The 12332-nt window shown below is 34.9% G+C and overlaps 1 protein-coding gene across 1 annotated transcript in view; it reads right to left on the bottom strand.

Moving 5' to 3' along the window:
* Positions 1 to 12332, bottom strand: part of IRAG1 (inositol 1,4,5-triphosphate receptor associated 1) — a 55037-nt gene that overhangs the window by 5731 nt on the left and 36974 nt on the right. The window contains exons 15-23 of the mRNA XM_072338945.1: positions 11849 to 11927; positions 9725 to 9845; positions 7883 to 7913; positions 7010 to 7150; positions 5060 to 5191; positions 4037 to 4178; positions 3297 to 3349; positions 1690 to 1797; positions 1207 to 1274 (exon numbers count right to left, since the gene is read on the bottom strand). Coding sequence (XP_072195046.1) covers positions 1207 to 1274; positions 1690 to 1797; positions 3297 to 3349; positions 4037 to 4178; positions 5060 to 5191; positions 7010 to 7150; positions 7883 to 7913; positions 9725 to 9845; positions 11849 to 11927 — 875 coding nt within the window. The remainder of the gene's footprint in view (positions 1 to 1206; positions 1275 to 1689; positions 1798 to 3296; positions 3350 to 4036; positions 4179 to 5059; positions 5192 to 7009; positions 7151 to 7882; positions 7914 to 9724; positions 9846 to 11848; positions 11928 to 12332) is intronic.

Here is a 12332-nt window from a genome sequence, read left to right as displayed (position 1 = left end):
TGGATTTTCATATCATTTTCATATCATCATTTTTAATTTTTCATATTGACACATCCTTATTTTCATTTGGGCTCAGAGCTTTTTTAATTTAAGAATTTCTGTGCAGTTTCAAAAGACGGCCCAAACCTTGCAGAATTCTGTTGAATTGTGACAACCAGTGGCTTTCCAGCACTGAAATCCTCTGCCTTTCTTGTTGACGTAACTACTATTTTGATGTCAAACTGGAACTACTTAAACCCATGGAACAACTCATATAACTACATGATGACAGTGTGTCTGCACTAATGGTAGTAACACAACTGTCAAAAGGGCACATATTTTAATTTAAGAAATCTTTCAATTTATAGGTTTTAGAAAAATGTAGGTGTTGAGGTACTGGCCTGAAAAACAATCCCCTCATTCATATGAGATAGAGATTCAAGTACTGTTTTAAAATACAAACTTCTTCTCAGGCCATACAGTTGTTAAAAATAAAATCTCAAACTGAATGCTTTACTTTATCTAAGTGTTCAATTCACTTTGCTCTTAAAAAAAAAAAAAAAAAAAGAAAAAAAAAGAAAAAGAAGAAAAGAAAAGAAAAAACAGCCATTGTATTGACATATACAGAATTCTAATTATCTAGTATTATGATAAATTATACTTTTTAATTTCATATATTTTAAACACAAATTTTGAAACCTACATGATCCTGAATATCAGACATTTCACTGTGTGATTCTTATCAGCTTGTAACACACAGACAAGGCACAAACTTTGATTACTAGAATAGTTAAGCTTAAGAATATACATACCAAAAGTAGATCATGGCCAATCAGCATGAATGCTTTGTAATAAATATATTAAAAGAAAATCCACTTGCATTACATGTGATACTCTTAGTTTTACTGAGTTCCAAAGGTATGCATACTCAGTTGTACAATCTTCTGCTGCATTTTATATTTATTGAATAGCAGTGGCTGATGGATTGTAGCAAGCAAAACTTAGTTCACAGATACTGCTTGTATATTCTTTGGACACACAAAAAAAACCCAATATAATGGTGATAGACTTAAATACAGTTAACAGGTCTTGAATCAGTTTGGGTCAGTATTGTGACACTATTTCAATACCTTATGCATTGGTATATTTTCTGTCACAAAACACTGAAGCTGTATACCAGCAACATTTTCATTTCATACTAGCATTCAATAGGTAGTGAAAACTCACTTCTCTAAAACAGCTGGCAGAACAGGACTAGATGTTAGATTGCTTTTTCCATTGCTAGGTGATTCAGACTGTAAATTGAAAAACAACAATAAATGCTACATCCATGAATAAACCTAAAACAACAAAATCAGTATGCTACTTAGGTTTCCTCCTCTCATCCACTAGCAGAGTATCTTTATCAAAGAGCCCACAAATTACTCCTTTTAACCACAGTAAACAATGGACTTCAAAACTAATGATATTGAACCTCAACAATGCTTCCCCCCACCCCAGATAGTATCCTCTCTAATTCTTCTTCATCTATTGATCACTAAACAATAAAATAGTCCCTTAACACAGGAGGATTGCTTTTCTCCATCCTTTCATTAGGATGGAGTCAAATTTAACCAATGAAAAAGCTTACATTTTTAATAACTATGGCTTGGTCTATGCAAAAGTATTTTAAACAAAAAAGTCTGTCTTTAAATTGTGAGTTTTACTTACCAGGGATGGCATTGAAGGGATAGGTGAAGCTGTTGGTGACTGACCAGGAATGTTTAAGGAGTTAAATTTAGGAACAACAGCAACGCTGACTCGCCTCCGAGGCATATTCTGTGGTAAAGAACATTTTATCTATCATACAATAAAATAGGTTGAAGAAAAGTTCTGCAAGTTAATATGTGCGGCAAAAATGTATCTTAATGCCCGCACCAAACCCTGGGGGGAAGAAAGATTTGGCAGCAAAATTATGCTACTGCTAGGGCTGTGGTCTTCCCCAGAACTTCATATAGTACTGTGGTATGGCAAGTGCTTGGAGAAGGATGAGGCTTTGCACAAGGATGCTGTTCATTTTCCCCTCCACTCTGAAAGTTCAATAGGTGAAGTGACATAAGAGGGATGTTCTGAATTGGTGTCTTCAATTCTCATTAGAGGCTATGAGGCATTGATTACATTTCCAAAAGCCTCAAAATCAATATACATATGCTAGCCCTACACAGCACATAACTCAAGTACATTTAAGATAATTTAAGCTTTTGCTGTCATTAGTTAAAAAGCCAAGTACCTTACCATATGATAGGCAATTGGTGAAATCTATGCATCCCAAGGAGTAAAAAAAAAAACCCAACCAAGTACCTATAGCATCTACGGGCTTCATCTTAGTGTATATACATACTTTTCTAAGATTCTGCTCTATACGACTTTACAGAAAAGGAGTTAAATAAAGGTTTACTGAATATACATGTGGGATCAACTACTCCATGATCCTGGTTCTAGACAAAACCAACTATACCTATTAATTAATGACAGAGGTCCACATAATGTGTTCCTGAAAAACTTCACAGGAGAGTGAATTCTTCTTACTCAGCACTTAGAAGTGATAGGAATAACAAAACCTGAAGAACTACAGCCAAGAGAAGAGTAAAAATATGAATAGAAATACTAGACTCAATAATGCTTCTCTTCACCAGATTTCAGAGCAGTCAAACTGGGACTCAGGTCTCCCAAATTGCTGGTCAATTTAGGAGATTTTAAATAAACTTGGACTCCAATACTCTTGGAAGTACTGAACCAGAAAAAATTTAAAAAAATTAAAAAATGTGTAAAACAATGTTAAGGTACACAACAATCTGAGGCAATCTCCCTATTTCAGTACGTTGTCAAGCCAAATGAGATATTTTGATGGTAACTTAAAACTACTTCAAATTACTATTTACACATCTGTCTTCTAAACACGATTGCAATTCTTAAGACAGTCAAAATGATATAATCCTGGACTCCCTCATTAAATAGAAAGCTTTGTTCCAAAGTTCAGGTTTCTCACTGAACTACCCATTGGACCTATGTCATTACCTACAGCACACATAGTTGGCCTGAAATATTACTATTCATAAATAAATAGGTCTCTTTATGATTCACAGCGAGCATTAGTGTTATCGCATAGAAGCATAAAGTCATTCCTAATCAGGCATCTAAAATTAAAAAGCATGGATACATTTCCACTAGAATAGATGAACAATATTGAGAATTTACTGTGGTAAACTCTGTGGTACTATGGTAATTTTTGAATACAGACTATTAAGTTTGAATGTACATAGATATTGCAAAAATACCTTTCCAACAGTAAGAGACATGGATCTAGATGAACGAGGTACTCCATCTTCTGCTTAAAAACAGTACAGAAGAAACAGTCTTAGATACATAAGTATCTATAAATAGAATTAATATAGTCCTTGTCAGCATTTTAAACTCAGACATGCTATATTTGCACAATGCCTATTATGACTGCCTGTTTATCTGTCATATAGTTCTGGCCCTATTTACATCTGTAGCAGAAATATGAAATAACAAAAGACAACATACACACAAAAAATCCCATTACTATTCATACTGACATCATAAAAAAGCCCAATAATTACCTCTTCATACTAGTTTTTTGTTTTTTTGTTTGTTTTTTTTTTTTTTTTAAAGAAAATACTCATATTTGAATTTCTGTCCTGAAAGCAAGAAGGAAAAGTTGGCAAAAAAGATGTATTTTTAAGTAATTAGGCTTTGCTACCAACTGTCATTTCAGAAGCAGATGCATTAAAACTGTGCAAGCAGCGCATGTAAGAGTTCACTACAGATTTCATCAGATCTAATCATAATACAGTAAGTGACAGTGATTTTGAGTTACTGTGATATAACATTAAGCGTGGTTTATTTGCAATAACTTAGGTGTTATATGCATATATATTTAAAATCTATTTCTATAGAACACGTTTCATGTTACACCTCTTATCATTAATAGCACTAGATACCTCTCTGTACACAGGAAAGACAAGCACTAGAGGATTTTTTTGTTTGTTTTTACCAGATGCACCATAGTTTCTGCTAGAATTCTGATTAGCAAGTTTCTTAAACTCCATTAGTTCAGCATGATCTTTTTCATAAGTTCTTTTCAGATTTTCCACATACTGCATCATTACTTCCGTTGCCTTTGACATACGCTTCTCCTGAGGAAGAAAGGAGGATTACTGAGTTACATCTACATTTCTCATACATACTGTTCCATGTGCGTGTTCCCTGTCAGGGAATAGTTGTTCATTAAAAATATTGATATCTTGAAGATTAAGAATTCCTAAGTCAATTAGAACACAAACATGAATGCATTCACATATGCCCAAAGAAAATCATCATTAGTTTGTCATATTATGTCAATTTATACACTGTCTTTGCGTCTACAATATATAAATAATTATAATCAATAATTTTATATGATTGTTAACATTATTTGTTATGTGGTGTATGTGCATTTATCATCCAAGCTCTTGGTCACTGGCCTCAGCCTAGTTACTTCATTTGGCAAAGATAACAGTGTTGAGCCTGAGAATATGTTGCAGTATTCTCATTTAAACTTGCTGTTCCAAGTTGTCTGTCTTCACCTATTGCAAGGGCAGATTGACAATCTAGATGAGCTTTTTTGACTCAAAAATGCTGCCCTAATTTTAAGTGTTTTTTGTGATGCAGCTATAGTTCTAAATAATATATATGCCCATTTTACAGATGTTACATAACTTCTACATAATATGCAATTCTGTTTGAGTTTCGCTTCAGACTAAAAGGAATGTCATCTTTGACATTCTAATAAATGTCTTTAATCTCTCAAAATGACAAAATTCAAAGAGATAACAATCTACAGCTATGGCTGGTAAAAACAAAACAAAACAAACCCCAACAACTAAAAATCAAAACAGCAACCAAGAAATAATCATGTGCAGCCAGGATATATTTGCTAGACATAAGGATGCCTGTGGTGGGGAAGGGGGGGGATGAGGTTGGAGCTTCATGATCCTTGAGGTCCCTCCCAACCTGGGCTATTCTGTGATGTTCTTACCTGGCGAACGGCTCCAACCATTTCAGCACGACTAGATAGTCTAGCAGCTAAACGCCGCAGAACAGCAATATCCTCCAGCAGTTTCTGGTAAGCTTCTCTGTGTTCATAGTGATGCCACAAGTGAGCTGAAGACTGAAGAGAAAATATATAAGCCTTACTATTATGTCTTCTAACTCTTAGTTCAGATCAGTTAGCCTGAGTAACAGAACAAGTATAAGACACATCCAGGCAGAACTGTGTATTGATGAATTCACCCTAGAGGAACAGCACTCAACTACCAAATAAGTGCTGAAACCGTGACACAGAATGGTGCATTACTGCATATTGTAGGCATGCTTTTCAAGAGTTTAAGAAGGACTGAGTACACTTGCAATTCTTTTTCCTTTGAAATCAGTTATGAATCAAGACTTCCTACCAACACACTTACCTACAAATACTGAGCTTATTTTACATGTAGCTAACAAATGATTCCTGAAACACATAACATGTTTACTTGCTTGGCTCAAGGTGTTAAGAAGGCATTTTATGTTCCACTAGTTCCAAGATATTTCAGTCAAATTAAATCAGAAAATTAATCTGATGTTAAGGTCTCAAGAATTCCAAAAGTAAGACAATAATAGAGATGAATATTGCAAGCAATTTAAATGTTGCAGTGGTCTACGTTTCCCAGAGGCATTGTTTCCCTGCTTGGAGATTATTAATAACCGCTTGGACACAGTCCTGAGCAACTTGCTTTGCATGCCCATACTGAAGCAGGTGGTTGGACCAGAGGTCTTTGCTAACCTTAACCAATCTGACTCTGTGAAAGCTGATTGCAGCTGTCCAATACTGGCAACATGGTTGTTGGTGCCTAATTAGGGATAATTTGGCACGTCAAATGTAACAAACTAGATTTTTGCAGCTGAAAAAGCCCTTTTACACTAATTGGGAAGAAACAGTATGTAAAATATTATGATTATTAAAGCCTGAGATTTTACAGGCTGTTTCTGCTTGCTCTTTAAACAGAGACAAGATCTGCAAAACGTTTTCCACACTTTTTTCCCAGTAGCAACCTGTACGTGCAGATTTGAAATTCCACATAAAAAGATGTAAATATCATTGTTTTTATTAATTACACCCTTTATCACATAATGTTCTTGACAAATAAGATAATTTTATGTTTTCTTAGCAATTTCTCAGATCTATAGCAACACCTTCTTGGAAGGTGCTATTTCAGTTAGCAGCATGGTATCTATGCACCTTTTTTTTTTTGTTGTTGTTCTTTTTGTTTGGCACAGAACTGTGCACAGCACATAAGATAACACAGCTCAGAGATATATTTGTCATTTCAGTTAGAAAATCCAAAGAAAGCTGGTGAGAAGAACTGAAAATTACTGCTGACAAAGGAACATGAAGGGCAGCTAGAATGGGAAAGTATTCAAGTCTATAACCTCTTCCTAATACCACATGTATGTATCCCCTCACATAACCCTCACTGTTCCCTTACCAGTGCAGTGTTCTATTATCTGCAGTTCACTGACCTTAGGTTACAAACTCTTGAACTCAGGATTAAGATAATTTCAGTATCTCACCTAACTAGATACTGCAAATTCACTGCTAAAAACAGTCTTGTCCAGGAGAGCATGGATCAGTGTTCAAACTGCAGTTCTATATGCTCTTAACTTTGTCAGAGGCTTATTCTAAGAACTGAACTTCAGATATGAATGATTTATAACTGAAAACTGTTAGATGTAGAGCAACATCCTCTACACATTTTCAGAAACAGTGGCCCACTCTGGCAGGAAATGCTCTCTCCTCTGCAGGGAGTTACATAATGAGCTCAAGAAGTAGAAAATGAAGTTTTGGGATAGAATTTAGGATAAATGTAAGCAAGCACAGATATACATTTCAAAGATGTGTGCACTTGCATCTGTACAAGTGTAGTTCAGGAAAATATTGCTGTTTTCTTACCGTAATGGCTGTTTTAAAGTTTTCCAGTTCCTTTTCAGCATTCTCTTCAGTAAGATTTCTCTCTCTCTCTGCTTGGTTAATTCTTGATTCCAAGGTATAACTATCATTTCTAAAGGCCAAGGAAAGTTGTACAAATACATTCTGTTTGGATTTAAAAGAAGACATTTTTAATATCAGTGCCACTGTAATGTAGTTTGCAGTAACGAGTTATGAATACAGTATATATTTAAGAAGCTTCGATGCTTAAAATATTAAATATACTAAGATATTAAAGACTTAAAAAGAAAATTGAAAATATCATTTAAAAATTGTTTCAAATATCAGACCGCATTACTTCCTCTAATAATGTGAATGTTTTCATGAATGTTTCTCTGGGAGATCAGTAGAGCAGAGACACAATGACGGAAGTAGCCTACCAGAAGCATTAGAATCACAATGAATTTGTTTTCTAACTGGACTTCCTCCAAGGGTCCCCAAGGTTTTTAAACAGACAGTCTGTGCAGAGGAAATCCAGGGATGAGCTCACCATTAGCATTGTTTTACCTAAGGGATAAACATCTACCACCAAAAGCAAAAGATCAAGTGCTTAACATTCTCTCAAACCCTGCTTTTAAAGGTTGTTGCTTAAAATTGAGGAACATGAAATAAAAGGTACAAATAATTCAGGAGCATATCCAAGATTATAAATAATTTAAATATAGAATACATTTATTAAGACAAAATGCACTTCACATAACTGAAAAATGTTAAGTAAATCCAGAATATTTTTCTTTAATCAAGAATTAGAGCTTGTGATATTCAGAAGCTATAGCAATGAACATAGAGCAATGCTCACTTTGCTGTCTAAATTTGTCAGTTTAAGAACAGGCTTACCTCAACTTCTTTTTCAGTAAGTGGAGGGGAGCTAGAAATAAAAGCAAAACAACTCAGTTTTTTAGTTTTGTCTCTTAAAAACAAAGAAATTGAAATATTTAATTGGTAATAACAATGAATGTCTTTCCCTTAAATATCGTACCATTCCTTTTTTTCAAACCACTATTATTTATTTGTTAGTTTGCTCATTTTAAGTATCATATGAGTATTAGCAGAAATAAACCAAAGTTTCTAGCAGTTTGCAAATACTGTTATGAATATCTGTACTACGTTGTTATAAATTTCAAATAGAAGAGCAAGCCAGAAAATATCCTTTTAGAATTGCAGGTCAACAAATAGACTACACTTGTAACTATTATCTTTACATATTTTATTTGTGTTGACAGCTGAAATCTTGTGATTATTATAATCACAGATGGCATTCAGGGCTTGGGGCAACAACCATCCACTTTTTTTTCTTTACACTAAAAGCTTTGAGCTCAACTAATTCATGATCACCACGGTCAAGACAGCCACCCACAAGGCCTTCCCTACTCTCAAACAGATCAAGGACAGCACCTTTCCTACATGGCTCACTCAGTAAGATATTTTCAGCATGGTTTTGCAATTTCCCAGACTTATTGTGGCAGCATGATATTCCAAATTATGTCTCAGAATTCAAAATTTCCCATAAGGACAAAGGTAACCAATCCTGAGGTTTTCCCTAATTGCATATAGAATAAATAGCTCATGCCAGTGTCCTGGGTGTGTGGTGTGTAGTAGACACCCACAACATCTGCACTGCTATCTGTCCCTTTAATCCTCATCCAGTCTCTCTGCCCCAGTGACAAAGGCTGTACAGACTAATGTCTCCCTTATGCACAGCACCTCCACCCTGACTGCCCTGCCAGTCCCTTCTGAACAACTAATAGCCCTCCATCCCAACACTTCAACTATAGGACTTGCCCCACCAAGTCTCAGTAGTACCAATGATATCATAGCTCTGAGAAAGGACCAAAGCCTCCAGTTCATCCCCACTTGTCCCTCATGTTGCATGTGCTGACATGTGTAAACACTTCAGATATGCTCCTGAACCTGCAGTACTCCTCGATGCTCCAATCAGCACTGATGCTCCTATTAGCCTTGCCACTCTCACACAGTACTGTACCATCCCTTGGTTTAACATCCATGTTCCTAGTGGCATTCCACTCCCATACTGCTCCTACTTTAAAGCCCTCTCAAACAGTTTGCCAAGAAATGTTTTCGCCATTGGAACATGTCCTGTCATGCTCCAGCAGACTTCTTGCTTCTAAGATAAATAAGGAAGGAAACCCTTGAGCCATAGCAGATGTTAAGCAATCTGCTGATAACTGCCTACCTGTATACAAGGACATGGAACTTGCAAGTTCAACTGAGTTTGCAGAATAACAATATTCTTTTCACAGAGAAATCATCACATGCAGAAAAACTGCAAATTTTACCACATCCAAATTTTTCCACTGAAAAACTTCTGGCTTGAAGAGATACTAGCGCTTCCAACATGATTTAATATCTACAGCAGCAATTCCAAAAAACAGGAATGGACAGATTAGTAGAAGTTCTATATAAAAGCATGCTTGTAGTGTGTAAGTTGTTTTCTACTTTTTATGTAGAACTTAGAAACTAATCGGAGAATTAGTCAATCATTGAAAGTTGGTGTGCTCCCCAAACTATTCAGAAAATCTGTGTTGCACATTTTTAGTTGCAGCAAATTCTCTACATACATGAATCCCCAGTAAGTGGAACCCCAGAAAGGGAGTTCACTGAAAACTGTTAGTATGCCTTGCCTTAAATGATTTATTGCTACTTTCAAAGAGCTTTTACCTTCCTGGAAGAGACTTGTGCACACGTAGCTTTCGCAGCAATATGTCAGGAATGCCAGGCATAACATCAGAGCTATTCTTTGTCTCTTCCTCTTCAGTGGGGGAGGGGAGAGGCGAAGGACCTAAAGACATTTTTAGATAAAAACCTTTTAGGTGTTATTTGAGAGGTTACCAAGTCAGCATCTCACAGTCAAATAGTACTTTTTAAACCTAACCGTGACTTTTTTATTTTATTTATTTATTTACTTATTTAAATTTAATGAGGATTCTACTCCATCTCTACTCATTAAAAAAGCAGGGCAATAAGAAAAGGTTGTCCACCTATTAGCAAAGCACATTCCTTCTTCGATTACATACAGCGATGCATCACTCATCTCTTCTGTCTTCTTTCTGAGCAGGTGCAATAAGGGTAACCACTGCTGCAAATGTCATTCTTAACACAGAAAAATTGAAGTAATTGGTACTCTGACAGTCTCTAATGCACTGAAAAATTCTTCTTGTATTTTTCTCTAAAATTCAAATTGAATCCAAATTCTTTACCAGAATATCTGACATTTTGCACGTGGGCCTTACCAGGATAGCTCTCTCATGTCTTCAATAGTTTAGCTTATATTTTATAATATAGTACTGTCATTTCCTAGGCTTTAAATGCCAACTCACAAAATGATTACTCCTATACTATACTATGGATACTATCATACTACTACAGATTTTGTTCACTTTTATGGTGGATTATCACTACAGCATGTGTTGTTCACACTGCATTTGCATTGAAACAGATCACGAAAGAAGCAAATTTTCACTTTCATAAGGACTAAGATATGGTTCAAATACCATTTTTTAAAAGTTATGTTACTTAGTTTTAATTTTATTTATTTATTTTTTAATAATAATTGCTTTATTGTCTCCTCTTACCTTGACAAAATTTAAAGGAGGACTCTCCTGTAGGAAAGTCAGGTTCCCCAGTTTTAATCCAAGACCTAGGAAGATATCTTAGCACAGTCTTCCTGTTCATTTAGCATAACAGATTCTTAGACTTTCAAAACAATGTGGAAAAGCTCAGATTTTTTTAATTGCAGAAAACACAATTGTGAAAGCTAGATTCTTTTTAGCTACATTTTATTTCTGTGCTATTCTTTTATATTTAAAAATCTCATTATTTAAGAACCATTGTGTATGACCTCAAAAAAACATGGCCCAACACCAAAATGTCTCCAACCTAATATAGTCCAGCTTTCCAAACATCTATAGATGCAACATCATTTTTAAGTCAATCACAATAACTTGGTATCAACTACAAAATTTGTTGGAGCCAATATATTTGATTCACAACAGCAATACTGAAGTAGCTGGCTACTTCCTATTATTCATGCAAAATTATAACTCTAGTTAAGAAGAACAAAGTGGCTTTTATGGCAATGTAAGGAATTAAAAGTCTATCTAACAAATGAGCTAAGGATTTGTCCTCTCAATTGCTTTATCCATCCAGGAGAAAATCTGACCCTTAATGTGCTGGCTATCATTTAGATGTGTACTAGACTTAAAATATTAGTGACACTTTTGAGATTTTTGTTGGCAAGCTGGATCAAATAATGGGTAGATTATCATAATGTTTTCCCCAGAAGTTTCAGATCTAAGTGTTTAAAAGACTGGTAAAACATCACCTATTTCACACTTTCAGACAAAGTGCATAAAACAATTTCTGGGAAATATACTAACAGAGTGATAGGAATAATACTATCAACTAGACAGTAAGCGTCTTCATTTTGCTTCATTCAGAATGAAGATAAGACTGTTTCCAGAGATAACATGAAATGTAATATCTCAGCCAATCCCATGTAACAGAAGCTTTAATGTCTTATGAAACAGTCTCAGAGTGCACAAAGAATAGCACCTTTCACACTGCATTCTTCTATTCCTGCTTCCCAGAAGGGCAAAGGGTATGTTACTTGTCTCACAATCTTCACTTACTAACCTCCACCATTACTGTTCCATTGAAATTACTTTTGTAATTGAAGAATAAGAAACAAAAATTTTTCTGTACTGATTAATTATAAAAAAAAATAAAATAAAAAAATCAGTGTATGACAAACACACATCCCTTCAAACTTTTATGATACAGCACCTTTTTCCTGCTCAGCTGCTTCACTAAGTTCAGGAAGTTTAAGTCCAACTAAATTTTGGTTCCTCATCAAAATATGCTCCTGTCAAGAAAAACAATAACATTTCCAAGTAACTTAATTAAAAGTCTCAAAGTAAAGAGCTCTGACATATGAATGCTAAGTATAACATTCACTTTATTTAATAAACATAAATATTTATATAAAGTTATAGTTACTACAATATTGATATTGCATACTTCAAATTCCATGCTTGCATTATTTTGCAAAATTCCTGGTCACGTGAATAAAAATTTGCAACATGTTTCCCCCTGCTCTAGTTGAAGAATGGAATTTTAATCAATGAGCATGTAAAAAGCACTGTTAGATATAGCCATAGTACTAAGCAAGTATCCATAAACAAAATGAGAAAATCAGAATATAAGATACATTAAATTGACACTTTATTCAGTAGGATTTGCTTACATCAAAGCTTCATTGCTACTGTAC

The sequence above is a fragment of the Excalfactoria chinensis genome, chromosome 5, assembly GCF_039878825.1.
Source record: "Excalfactoria chinensis isolate bCotChi1 chromosome 5, bCotChi1.hap2, whole genome shotgun sequence".
Lineage (NCBI taxonomy): Eukaryota > Metazoa > Chordata > Aves > Galliformes > Phasianidae > Excalfactoria > Excalfactoria chinensis.
This window is presented reverse-complemented; position numbering and strand designations above follow the sequence as displayed.